The 12,500-nt window shown below is 47.0% G+C and overlaps 1 protein-coding gene across 1 annotated transcript; it reads left to right on the top strand.

Annotated features, from left to right (window-relative positions):
- Nucleotides 1-5,206: 5,206 nt before the first annotated feature.
- Nucleotides 5,207-12,347, top strand: EMWEY_00028740 (SET domain-containing protein, putative; the record flags this gene model as incomplete). The annotated part of the gene is made up of 12 exons (XM_013481429.1): nucleotides 5,207-6,043; nucleotides 6,233-6,810; nucleotides 7,003-7,031; nucleotides 7,191-7,666; nucleotides 7,854-8,156; nucleotides 8,976-9,540; nucleotides 10,359-10,484; nucleotides 10,699-11,096; nucleotides 11,471-11,555; nucleotides 11,675-11,765; nucleotides 11,986-12,078; nucleotides 12,299-12,347. Coding segments are annotated over 12 exons (3,630 nt in total), but the record flags the coding sequence as incomplete, so codon positions are not given.
- Between the last annotated feature and the right edge of the window lie 153 nt (nucleotides 12,348-12,500).

Genomic DNA, 12,500 nt, shown 5'->3' with positions numbered 1-12,500 from the left:
CAAGTCATCTACTGTCTCCTCTTGTGTCTCCTTTTGTGTCTGCTGCTCTTGCTGCTGCTGCTGCTGCTGTGCATGCAGCAACAGCTAACTGTCCTTATATATGTTTCTTGTATCTGTGTTGCGGGGTACAAGGAAGACGTCTGTTTCTGTTGCTGCTTCTGTTGCTGCTTCTGTTGCTGCTGCTTCTGTTGCTGCTTCTGCTGCTGCTTCTGCTGCTGCTGCTGCTGTGCTGCTGTCTTCCTGCTGCTCCTCCTGCTGCAGCTGCTGCTGCAGTTTCCCCACCAAGTCAGGGGCAGACCGCAGCATAGCCTCAATAGATGCAACAACAAATAGTGCCGTAGGAGATACGTGTCTGCTGCTGCTGCTGCTGCTGCTGCTGTTGCTGCTGCTGCTGCTGCTGCTGCTGGTGTTGCTGCTGGTGCTGCTGCTGCTGTTTGTCTCCTTTGCTGCACTTAATGCACAGGCAAAGGGACAACTTGCTGCTAGCAGCAGCAAATAACACAAAGAAAGAAAAGAGCCCCTCATCTCCATCATTAAACAAGAAGAATTATTTGCTTCTGCTGCTGCTGCTGCTGCTGGTGCTTCTGCTGTTCCTGCTGCTGCTTCTGCTGTTGCTTCTTGTCGTTTCTGCTGCTTATACTGTTCCTGCTGCTGCTGCTGCTGCTGCTGCTGCTTTTGTTTGTATCTTCCTCTGTACTGCTTGTAGGCAGCTGCAAGAAGGGAGGAGTAGACAGCAGGTAAGGAGGTAAATAAGAAGGAAAAAAAAGAATAAATAAATAAATATATAAAATAAATAAATAAAATAAATAAATAAATATAATAAATAAATAAATAAATACAAATATACATGGCAAAAAAAAGCAACAAAAAGAATTCTTTTTTATATAAGGAGGAGGAGGAGGGTCGCTCCCCTTCCTCCCCCCTTAGTAGGAAAGAAAAAAAGAAGAAAAAAAGAGGATAATACGTCCCTTAATAGCAAAATAAATTAATAAATAATATATAAAGGAATAAAAAGGAATAAAAAAGAGTAAAAAGGAGAAAAAAAGGAGGAAAAAAGGGGAAAAAAGAAGAAAAAAGGAGAAAAAGTTATTGAATTGACCATTGGTCACCAGCAGCAGCAAGAAATTCATTTTGCTTTTTTATGCATAAAAAAAGAAAAATAATTATTTATTTATTATTTTATTTATTATTTAATTAATAATTAATTAATTATTTTATTGTTAATAATAAAATATAATTCTTTTTTATTATTAATAAGGAAAAACAGGAAAAAAAGGCGAGAAAAATACCCCTCGTTGCTAAACCCTAGGGTTTATAATAAACCCTAAACCCTAAACCCTAAACCCTTCTTATCTGTCTTGCCGTATACATGCTGCATGCATGCAGTTGCTAACAAATGCAGTTTTTCTTGAGGTGTATGCACAGCCCATGCCTGCCTGCCTGTATATTTTTTGCTGCTGCTGCTGTTGCAGCAGCAGCAGCAGCAGCAGCAGCACAAAATGAGTGTCTCTGTTTCGTCTCCTTCTTCCCTATCTGTCTCCTTTCTATCTATCTGTCTCTTTTTTATCCCTATCTGTCTCCTTTTTCTCCTTATGTGTCTCCTTTTTCTTTATCATTATGTCTGCCTCCTCCCTACTAAATATCTTTGTCTCCTGTTGCTGTCTGCTTCTGACTAAACCCTAAACCCTAAACCCTAAACCCTAAATTCTGTCTGCCTCCTCCTGCATAGCTGCGGGTAACAGAGGGCAAGCAATACTTCAGCAGCAGCAACAGCAGCAACAGCAGCAACAGCAACACAGCAGCAGCAACAGCAGCAGAAGTATTCCCTCCAATTATGCACAATAAACAAAAAGAAGTCATATAACTACCAAGGAGAAAACTCCTAGAAGGCCGCTGCAGCAGCAGCCCCTGCTGCCGCTGCAGCAGCAGCAGCAGCAGCAGCAGCAGCAGCAGAAGCCGCTGCGGCTAGCGCAGCCTTCCCAGAAATAGAGATAAGGTGAAGCGAAAACAGTACACAAGAAAAGCAAAACCCTAAACCCTAAACCCTAAACCCTAAACCCTAATGCTAGCTCCTCTTAGCACCAAATTGTTTTCTTGCATAAAATAAATCGGACTTAGCACTCCCTAAGTTTACAATCTTTGGACATCCATCTCGCTGCAAACAAACCCATAAACCCTAAACCCTAAACCCTAAACCCTAAACCCTAAACCCTAAACCCTAGGTGGCTGTGAATTACATACATATAAAGCTGTCCCATATATATATTTTTTACATATATACACGTAATATATAGATAAATACATAAATAAATATACATATAAATATATACATATACACATATACAAGAAAGAAAGAAGTACACGAAATAAACTATCCTTGTGACCCCTCAATAGAATCGTCTCCTGAGGAGGAGTACGAAAAACAGCAGCAGCAACAGCAGCAACAGCAGCAACAGCAGAAAAAACAATTAATATAAAAATTTTCTTACATCTTTCTCCATTTGGCAACATTCCTTACAATAAAATGCATCCGATATCCCCATTCCTCCACATATTACACATTTTCCTTGAAAGGATCCAAAATTACATTCGTCACAAATACGTACTAATGTATGTGGACGTACGTAACTATCACATATTGGACATTTTCCATCACAACGCTCACATAAACGTCCAATTGCTGCATAATGGATAAATAAAAAACAAATATAATTTGATTAATTTATTAATTTATTAATTATTTATTATTCTACTAATTTATTCTGTGTTTTTATCTATTATATTCGTACATATTCATGTATAATAATCATGTAGTAACTATCACATATTGGACATTTTCCATCACAACGCTCACATAAACGTCCAATTGCTGCATAATGGATAAATAAAAAACAAATATAATTTGATTAATTTATTAATTTATTAATTATTTATTATTCTACTAATTTATTCTGTGTTTTTATCTATTATATTCGTACATATTCATGTATTATACAATTACTATCACATATTGGACATTTTCCATCACAATGCTCACATAAATGTCCAATTGCTCCACAATAGATAAATAAAAAACAAATATAATTAGATTAATTAATTAATTAATTAATTAATTAATTATTATTTTACTAGTTTATTCTGTTTTTTATCTATTATATTCGTGTCTATATTGTGCATATTCATGTATATATAATCATGTAGTAACTATCACATATTGGACATTTACCATCACAATGCTCACATAGACAGCCAATTATTGCATAAAGGATAAATAAAAAAAGAATTAATTAATTAATTAATTAATTTATTTATTTATTTATTATTTTAGTAGTTTTTTTTGTCTTTTTATCTATTATATTCGTGTTTATTGCATATATTTATCTATTTTATTCGTATTTATATTGTATATATTTATGTTTATAAGAAAAGGAGACACAGGAAAAGGAGACACTGCTGTTATTAATATAACAAGAAAAATAAATAATATAAATTAATTAATTTAATTTAATTAAATAAATTAAATAAATTAAATAAATAAATATAAATAAATAAGAGGAGGGAGGGGAGAGGAAAAGATGCAAAGATTTACCAATGCCTGGTTGCTTCCTACACATAATCAAATCGGGATCTGAATTCAACAAACAGCAGCAGCAGCAGCAGCAACAACAGCAGCAGCAGCAACAGCAGCAGCAGCAGCAACAGCAGCAGCACAGCATACAACAGGCATGGATGGATAAGTAATCAAAGGACGGGATCATTCAGGTAACTCGTATTGTACTCTTGCTGTTCCTGCTGCTGCTCCTGCTGCTGTTGCTGCTGTTGTTGCTGTTGTTGCTGTTCTTGCTGCTGCTGTTGTTGCTGCTGCTGCTGTTGCTGCTGCTTACGATGTTTAGCTGCCATTTTCTCCCGCTCCTAAAACAGCACGACTCGGACGTTGTAAGAGGAGGCGCCGTGGCGCTGCTGCTGCTGCTGCTGCTGCTGCAGCTGCTGCTGCTGCAGACGAGTTTAAATGGAGTAAAGAAAGAAGAAAACGAAGAAAACAACAGGAAAGACAACAAAGAGGCAATGTACTGAGCTGAATATACACCTGAGTGCAGCAGCAGCCGTGCAACAGGAGAAGGGGAGGAGGAAGGCACTGTTATAGTAAACTTCTTAGATGTTTTTTCGTATAATTTCTTGCTTATTAATTGAATAAGAAGATAAAGAATACATTTAGTAGGGAAATATAGCCGCAGCAACAGCAGCAGCAGCAGCAGCACGAGGAGCCCCAAGCCGCCTCTGCTGCTCCTACTGTTGCTAATAGTAGTTGCTCCTGCATGCAGGAGCAGTACTCGGGTAATATAGTAGATAAAAGGACGGTATAAAGGCTAAAAATATATATTTTTTAATGAATAAAAATAAAAATTAATAAAAAAAAGAATAAAATGAATAAAATAAAAGAAAAATAAATAAAAAAAAATAAGAAAATAAAAAGTGAGCCCAGAGCGACTCGAACGCCCAGCCTTCTGATCTGGAGTCAGACGCGCTACCATTGCGCCATAGGCCCCTATGTTTTTTTCTTCTTTTCTTTATTTTTTCTTTATATTTATATATATATTAAATTAATTATATATTATTAATTAATTAATTACTATTATTTTATTTCCTTTTTATCTATGTATAATAATAGTATAGGGGAAAATTCCTCTTATTTATTTCTTTATATACAATTTAATGCCTCTTTCTACCTCCTGCGGTGTACGATGAGCTATTATTAATACCTCTTCTCTTCTTCTTTTCTTTCTTTTTCCTGTCTTTGTTTGTTTTTCCTTCGTCTTATCTAAATAATAATTCTTTTATTCTTTCTATCCTTTTAAATAACATATCTATTACTTCATCCGTATAAGGACTGCCGCCTGGTCCTCGTGCTGCTGCTGCTCGTGCTCTTGCTGCTGCTGCTGCTGCTAATGCTGCAGCTGAAGCTAAGGCTGCTGCTGCTGTAGATCCAAAAGACGCAGCAGCAGCAGAAGATACATCGTTGCTGCTATCGACTTGCTGCTGTCTTCAGCTGTTCTCCCTGCAGCAGCAGCAGCAGCCATACTGGCTGATCCGCCAGTTGCTGCTGCTCTTGCTCCTTCTGCTGCTGCTGCAACTGCAGCAGCAGCAACAACAACAGCAGCAGCAGCAGCAAACAGTCTATGTGTAAGGCAGGAGGGGACACTTGACGATGGTGGGGGAGCGCAAGAGGCCCCCCCCTGTCTCCTTTCCTGTCCCTATACCTCCTTCCTTTGTCAACTCCTTTGCGCTCCCTGCTGCCAGCAGCAGCAGCGGCAGCAGCAACAGCAGCAGCAGCATAGCAGCAGGGGCCACAAGCTGCAGCTTCTCTCCATTCTCTTATGCGGAGCCCTTAGGTTATATCACGGAGACTGCGACACCCCTGGGCCCCCTGGGGGGCCCCCTGGGGGCCCCTGGGGCCCCCCTGGGGCCCCCTATGTTGTCCTTTGACAAGAGGCGGCGTCTCGATATTCCCACAGATGTGGGGCCCCCCGATGCTGCTGCTGCTGCTGCTTCTCCTGCTGCTGCTCCTGCTCCTGCTGCTGCTCCTGCTGCTGATAGTCTCCGTGAGAGTTTCTCTGCAGCAGAGAGCAGCAATCAGCAGCAAGAGAGGGGACTCTTGCGTAAACGCCGTCCCCTGCAGCGGCAGCCGTCCTCTCCTCCCGACGAACAGCAGCAGCAACAGCAGCAGCAGCAGCAGCAGCAGCAGCAGCAGGTGCATGCACAAGGCATAAGACCTGCGAAGGATCAGTTTGCTGTTGCTGCTGCTGTGCTGCAGTCCTTACCAATATGGCGTCGTCACCCTGAATCTCTTCCTGCCTTATTAAAGGCAGCAGCAGCAGCAGCAGCAGCCCGACGTATGGGTGCCCCCCAGGGCCCCCAAGGTGCCCAGGGGGCCCCGGGGGCCCCCATAAAAAAAGACCCTTTATTAGATGGAGACCCTTTTGCTGCAGCAACTATCCATTGGGAGTGTAAGAGGCAGGCTGTCTGTGTTAAGGCATTTAGGGGGGTGGGGCCCCACACCTGCTGCTGCTGCCGCTATTTCCCCTTACGTCTCCTTAATGAGGGGGCCCTAATGGGGGGCCCCCCTGGTTCTTCTAGTACCCGAAAGCAACGACAACAGCAGCAGCAGCAGCAGCAGCAGCAGCTAGTCTGCCCTAGGAGACTGCTGTTTGCTGCTTATGTCTATTTCTTACAGTTACCCTTCGCAGCAAACCCTAAACGTAATCGTACCCTCAAACCCTCTCCAGGGGGCCCCCAGGGGGGCCCCAAGGTCCCTGCTGCTACTGGTGGTGGTGCTGCAGCAGGAACAGGAGCAGCAGGAGCAGCAGGGGCAGCAGATAGGGATGTTTGCAACAGGCGAGCAGGCACGCACCAGAAGGGAGAAAAGGTACAGGGGAAAGAGGCAGGGGGATCTGTTCTTGCTGCAGAGGCCCTTGCTGCTGCTGCAGTTGCTGCTGCGTGTCATGCTGCTCCTGCAGTCAGAAGCAACGAACAGCAGCAGCAGCAGCAGCAAGAGCAACAGCAGCACCATGCTTCTGCTGGGAAGGCATCTGTGTTTCTCCTCTCTTGGTCATTCTCGCAGCAACAGCAGCAGCAGCAGAAACAGGAGCAAGAACCAGAGCAGCAGCAGCAGGAAGCAGCCATGGGGGCTGATGCTGCTGCTGCTGCTGCAGGAGCAGCAGCAGCCCCTTCTGGTGGTGGCCTTGGAGACGCTGCTGATATCCTCGCGGTGTCTCCTGTTGCTGCAGGCAATCCAAGGAGACTCACATGCAGGTAGGCCCTGCTCTCGCTGCTGCTCCTGCTGCTCTTGCTGCTGCTGCTGCAGCTGCTTTTGCCGCTTGCTGCCTGCAGCAAAAAGACCTTGAACGTTTGTGTATTTATCCTGTGCAGCAGTTGCTGCTGAGTTTCTTGCTGCAGCCGCTGCATGCCTGTTGCTGCTGCTGCTGCTGTTTGTTGTGTCTGTAGGCTTTGTGGGCAGCAGCAGGAGGGGACTGGTTTGCTGCAGGTGTCTCCTTTTGCTGCTCATTGTCTCCATCTGCAGACACATCATCCCTTCCTTGCCCCTCTCCTCTCTTTGCTGCTAGCAGTAGACCAGCAGCAACCTTCTGCTGCTGCTGCTGCGCCTGCTGCTGCTGCTGCTGCTGGGTCTGAAGGCAGCAGCAAGCCTACGTTAAAGGACCTGGCGATTGTGCTGCAGCAGCTCAGCAAACTCACCCCAGCCTGCTGCAGCTATGCGCAGCAGCAGCAGCAGCAAACGCAGCAGCAGCAGCAACAACAACATCTAGACCCGGGTTCATTTTCTGCTGCATGCACTGCTGCTGTGACATGGCTGCAGCAACAGCTGCAGCTACACACAGCACTGTCTCCTTACCCAAGGACATGCACAGCAGAGCAGCGGCTGCTGCTAGCAGCATTTGCTGCTGAGGAGATTAAGGTGTCTCCTTCGACCCCTGTTGCTGCTTCTGCTGGTGCTGCACGCCAAAGATCTGCTGCACCTTTAGTCCAGCAGCAGCAGCAGCAGCAGCAGCAGCAGTTGCAGCAACAGCAGCAGCAGCAGCTGCCGTTGCCGCCATCTGCTGCAGTGCGAGGAGAAACGACGTCTGCCCGTTTGTTGCAGGAGCAAGAATTGGTACACCTTTCTCTTTCCGTTGCTGCTGTTGCTGTTGCTGCTGCTGCTGCTGCTGCTGCGGTGAATACACATCTAGTTGGTACCGTACTGTGCTGTGTGGTCCCTGAGTCGCTGTTGCTGCTGCTGCGCTGCTGCTTGTGTCTCAGTGCTTGTCTCCCTGTGTGTATGTATGTGCTGTCTGCTGCAGACATTGCTGCGTTTGCTGCAGCAGGAGCAGCAGCATTTTGCTGCAGTTCCCTTTGAGGCCCCTGTGTTGCCTGTGCGTCGGGGTTTGCTGCGGGGGCCCCTTGGTCTTTGTGCTGCTGCAGCACCAACAGCAAAGTCTGCTGAATTTCTTATTGAGCATCTCCGTGCTGCAGCAGAGAGCAAGATGCTCGTCCCCTCTGTCTCTCAGGCCCTTTTTGCTGCTAAGCTGTGGGGCCCCACAGCAAGCAGCAGCAAACATAACTACCGGGGCAGAGGCTTACTCCTACAGCAGCAGCGGCTGCAGGTGCCGTTCCTGCGTCGTCTCCTCAGCGATGGCTGCCCACACTGCTGCAGCATGAACTGTTGCTGCAGCAGCAGCAGCAGCAAGGTAGGCACTGCAGCAGATCTGAAGCAGCAGCAGCAGCAGCAGCAGCAACGAGGGCCTTTTGCTGCTGCCATGCGGCGATTAAGTTGGTTTGAAGCCTTTTGTTTAATGCCGCAGCAGCTGAATTCTCTCCCTATTGAACGTCCAGCAGCAGCAGCAGCAGCAGCAGCAGCAGCGGGTAGTCGTCATCTCCTTGCTGTGCTGCTGCCGCCTATGGGGGGTCCCCCTCTAAGAAGAGACATATTAAATAGGGTGTCTCTGCAGGTAGGGAGAGAGGAGGCAGCAGCACATCCATTTGTCTCCTTCTTGCTGCAGAACGGAGACAGCAGCACGCCTAGCAGCATTAACTTCCTTACCATCTCCCTGCAACAGCAGCAGCCAGTTGCTGCTGCTTCTGCTGAGCTACGAGGGTTCCTTACTAACCAGACCAGCCCGCTGGTCGTCGAGCTGCTGCTTCCTCCGCCATCCTCTGCTGCAGCAGAAGTTGCCGCTGCAGCAGGAGATGTTGCTGCAGCAGCAGATGCTTCCTTTGCTGCAGCGGTGGCTGCTGTTGGCTCCTGCTACCGGCGATGCCTGCATGTGGTCGAGGCTGCTGCAGCTGCTATCTGCTGCAGCGAGGAGACAGCCTGCTGCAGCGAGGAGACAGCCTGCTGCAGTAAGGAGACACCTAAGGAAACAGTGAAGGCTTTGCTGCAGTATCTGCTGTCTCGCTTGGAGTGTCTCCGCTGCGGTGCTCAGAGCAGCAGGAGTCCCCCCTGCAGCAGTTGCTCCGTTGCATTGGAAGCTGCTGCTGCTGCTGCTGCTGCTGATGCTGCTGCTGCTGCTGAGCAAGCGCTTGTGCCTCGCGTCCTCGCCTTTCTCTCTGCTGCGCTGCTGCAGTTCTTGAGACAGTGGGAAGACGCAGGGGCAACTGCTGCAGCAAATGCAGATGCAGCAGCAGCAGCACCAGCAAGCGCACCAGCAGCAGCAGGTTTAGTAGAAGACGATACAACAGGTGCTGCCACAGATGCATCAAATGCAGCAGGAGGAGCAGCAACAGCAGAAACTGCAGCAAATGCAGCAGCAGCATCACCATCAGCAGCAGGATCACCATCACCATCACCATCATCAGCATCAGCATCATCATTAGGAGCAACAACAACAGCAGCAGCAGCAGAAATAAGAGGAGGAGATAGTATTAATATATATATAGATGAATTATATAGTGGTATATTAACAGATATACCTGTTGTGTCTCCTTCCTTACAGACAGAGTTTGTCTCCTTTGGAGGAATGCCTAATCCATGTGACGATACACAGACAGGTAATTTATTTTTTTTTTTTTTTTTTCCTCTTATTGCCTCCTGTATACGGTATACTTGTCTCCTTTTTTTTTTCTTATTGTCGACACTCAAATGGTATATTTGTCTCCTTTTTTTTTTCCTCTTACTGTCTCCTGTATACGGTATATTTGTCTCCTTTTTCTTCCTGTCTCCTTTATCTGTCTCCTTCTCCTTTAACTGTCTCCCTTCTCGTGCTGTGCTTACTCATGCTGTCTCCTTCTCTCTCTTGCTGCCTGTTGCTTACTCATGCTGTCTCCTTCTGTGTCCTGCAGTCTTCAGCTGTCCCTCTTCTTGTGTTTCCTTTGTTTGGCTCTATCTTCGTCCCTCATTCAAAGAACCTACTCTGTTGTTGTTGTTGCTGCTGCTGTTCTTGCTGTTGCTGCTGCTGTTGCTGCTGCTGCTGCAGGCCTGCTAATCCAAGCTACTCCCTTTGGTGCTCGTGTTGTTCGTGGTGTCCCCTTAATGAGTAGACATCAACTTCATAGAGTCTCCTTTCCTACTGATAGGCCCCTTGCTGCAGCAGAAGGAAGAGCAGGTGCTGCTGCTGCTTCTGGATGCAGTAGCAGCAGCAGCAGCATAAACAGCAATAGCGGCACCCGAAGAGCCGGCAGCAGCAGCAATCTTAACCATTACAGCAGCAACAGCAGTGGTAGTGCCAGCAGCCGAGCAGCAGCAGCAGCAGCAGCAGATGGCCTATCACCACATGCACAGTGGCATCTTCCATCGGATACAGCAGCAGCAGGAGCAGCTGCTGCTGCTGCTGAGATGCCGTCTGCTGGCCCTTGGCGGTCTGCTGCAGCTGCGGAGACACCTGAAGACGTGGGGTGGGATCGGGATCGTGTTGAGCAGCAACGGAATCGAGATGAGGATCCCGTCTCCTGGCAGACTGTAGATCTTTTTGCTTGGAGTCTACTTGATGAAAACGGTAACCTGTCTACTGCTGCTGCTGCTGCTGCAGTTGTAGTTGCTGCTGCAGTTGTTGCTGCAGTTGCTGGTGCTGTTGCTGTGTTTTTTTTTTTGGATGCTGCTGCTGCTGTCTTTGTTGCTGCTCTTGCTTTACGTGTCGGCGCTGCTGGTGGTGCTGTTTTTATTTTGGCGTTTGCTGCTGCTGCTGCTGCTGCTGCTGCTGTTTTGTTTAGGGGCTTCTGCTGAGGTGTCTCTGCAGCAGCGTCTGTCGAGGCCCTCCGCCCGTAAAAAGGGGGCCTTAAAACTGTCCCCTGTCGACTCCCCAGCCAACGCAGCAGCAGCAGCAGCAGAGCAGAGGGAGACAGCACGGGCACCTGAATCACCAACTGTTGCAGGCGAATCGAGGGCTGTGGAGACACCTGTAGCAGCAGCAGGACCATCATCAGCAAGACGAGCCGGTTTTGCTGCTGCTGCTGCTGCAATGTATCCTGAAGATCCCCCGCTGCAAGGAGACAGCAGCAGCAGGGTACTAGCAGCACCATGGCAAGCAGCAAGTGGTGCTGTATTAGAGGTTGCTGCAGGGGAGGCGCAAAGACGCCGATTGTCTCCTTTCTTTGGTCTCCTTATGGAGGTAAGGAAACTGTCTCCTTATTGTCTCCTTATTGTCTCCTTATTGTCTCCTAACTGTCTCCTAATTATCTCCTTATTGTCTCTTTTCTCTGTCTCCTAATTTTCTCTAAAGCGTCTCCTAAAGTGCCTCCTCTCCTCCTCCAACGCCTCTGCTGTGCTCCCAGCACGCCATTTGCTTGCCGCAGTATAGGGGACCTACGCAGCTAGCTAGCTAGCTAGCTAGCTACACAGCCTCGTCCTCTGTTTGTACACTGGCGTATTGATTAATTGCATGCAGCGGTTCCCCATTCGCAAGGAGTGCATTAATTCCTTATCTTCTGGTGCTGCTGTTGTGTTGATGCTGCTCCTGCTGCTGCTGCTGCTGCTGTGCTGCAGGAGAGCGGGTGTTTGCCAGAGTCTGCTGACATCCAGCAGCAGCGCAACGAATTATATTTCTTATATGATGCCCTCGACCGTCTGAGTGAGTGCACCCCTGCTGTTGTTGTTGTTGTTGTTGCTGCTGCTGCTGCTGCTGCTGCTGCTCGCATGCTGTTGCTGCTATTGCTGCTGCTGCTACTACTGCGGTGTTTGGTGTTGCAGGGGCGGCTCAGCTGCACGAAAGCCCATCAAAGGCAACTCAACTCGCAGCGCGGCAAAAGTGTCTCCGCATCGCCCGCTCTGCAGTGCACGGGTATACTTCCTGCTGCTGCTGCTGCTGTTGTCTGCTGCTCTTGCTGTTGGGAATGCGTGTGATGGCGCTGATGCTTTTGGTTATGCTAGTGCTGTGCTGCTGATGCAGCTCACGGTGCTGCCGCTGTTGCTACTAGTGCATGCAATTTTCAGCAGGAGGCAAGGGGGGTTGTCGGTTGCTGTTCTTGTTGCTGCTGCTGCTGCTACTGCTGCTGCTGCAGGTGGGGTGTCTTTGCTGGAGAGCCCATAAGGCGAGGGGAGTTTATAGTTGAGTATGCGGGAAATGCTGTCTCGGAAGCAAAGGCGAACTTCTTGTAAGAACCTTTTTGGGGCTGGCACTGCATGGATGGATGCATGCATAATAATGCATGCATCCATCCATGCATGCGTATGCATTGATCCATGCATTGTTGTGTTTATTTGTGTGTTGTCTTATTGTTTTATTTGTTGTTGTTGTGTGTGCGTGTGTGTTAATAAGGGTGGGGTTGTTCTGCTTGTTGTTATATTTGTCATTGTGTATGTTGTTATGTGTAGGCGTGTTAATATTGGTGGGGTTGTTATGTTATATTATGTGTTAATAAGGGTGGGGTTGTAGTTCTTCTTATTAAGCAATATTATATATATACACATATACATATACATATATTATATATTATATAACACATATAATATAACATATATGTATATGTATATGTATATGTATATGTATATGTATATGTATATGTATATGTATATC

Source organism: Eimeria maxima, genomic scaffold (genome assembly GCF_000499605.1).
Source record: "Eimeria maxima Weybridge genomic scaffold, Emw_scaff332, whole genome shotgun sequence".
In the NCBI taxonomy this organism is placed as follows: Eukaryota; Apicomplexa; class Conoidasida; order Eucoccidiorida; family Eimeriidae; genus Eimeria; species Eimeria maxima.
The sequence above is the reverse complement of the archived record's forward strand: the minus strand, read 5'-3'. Positions and strand labels throughout refer to the sequence as shown.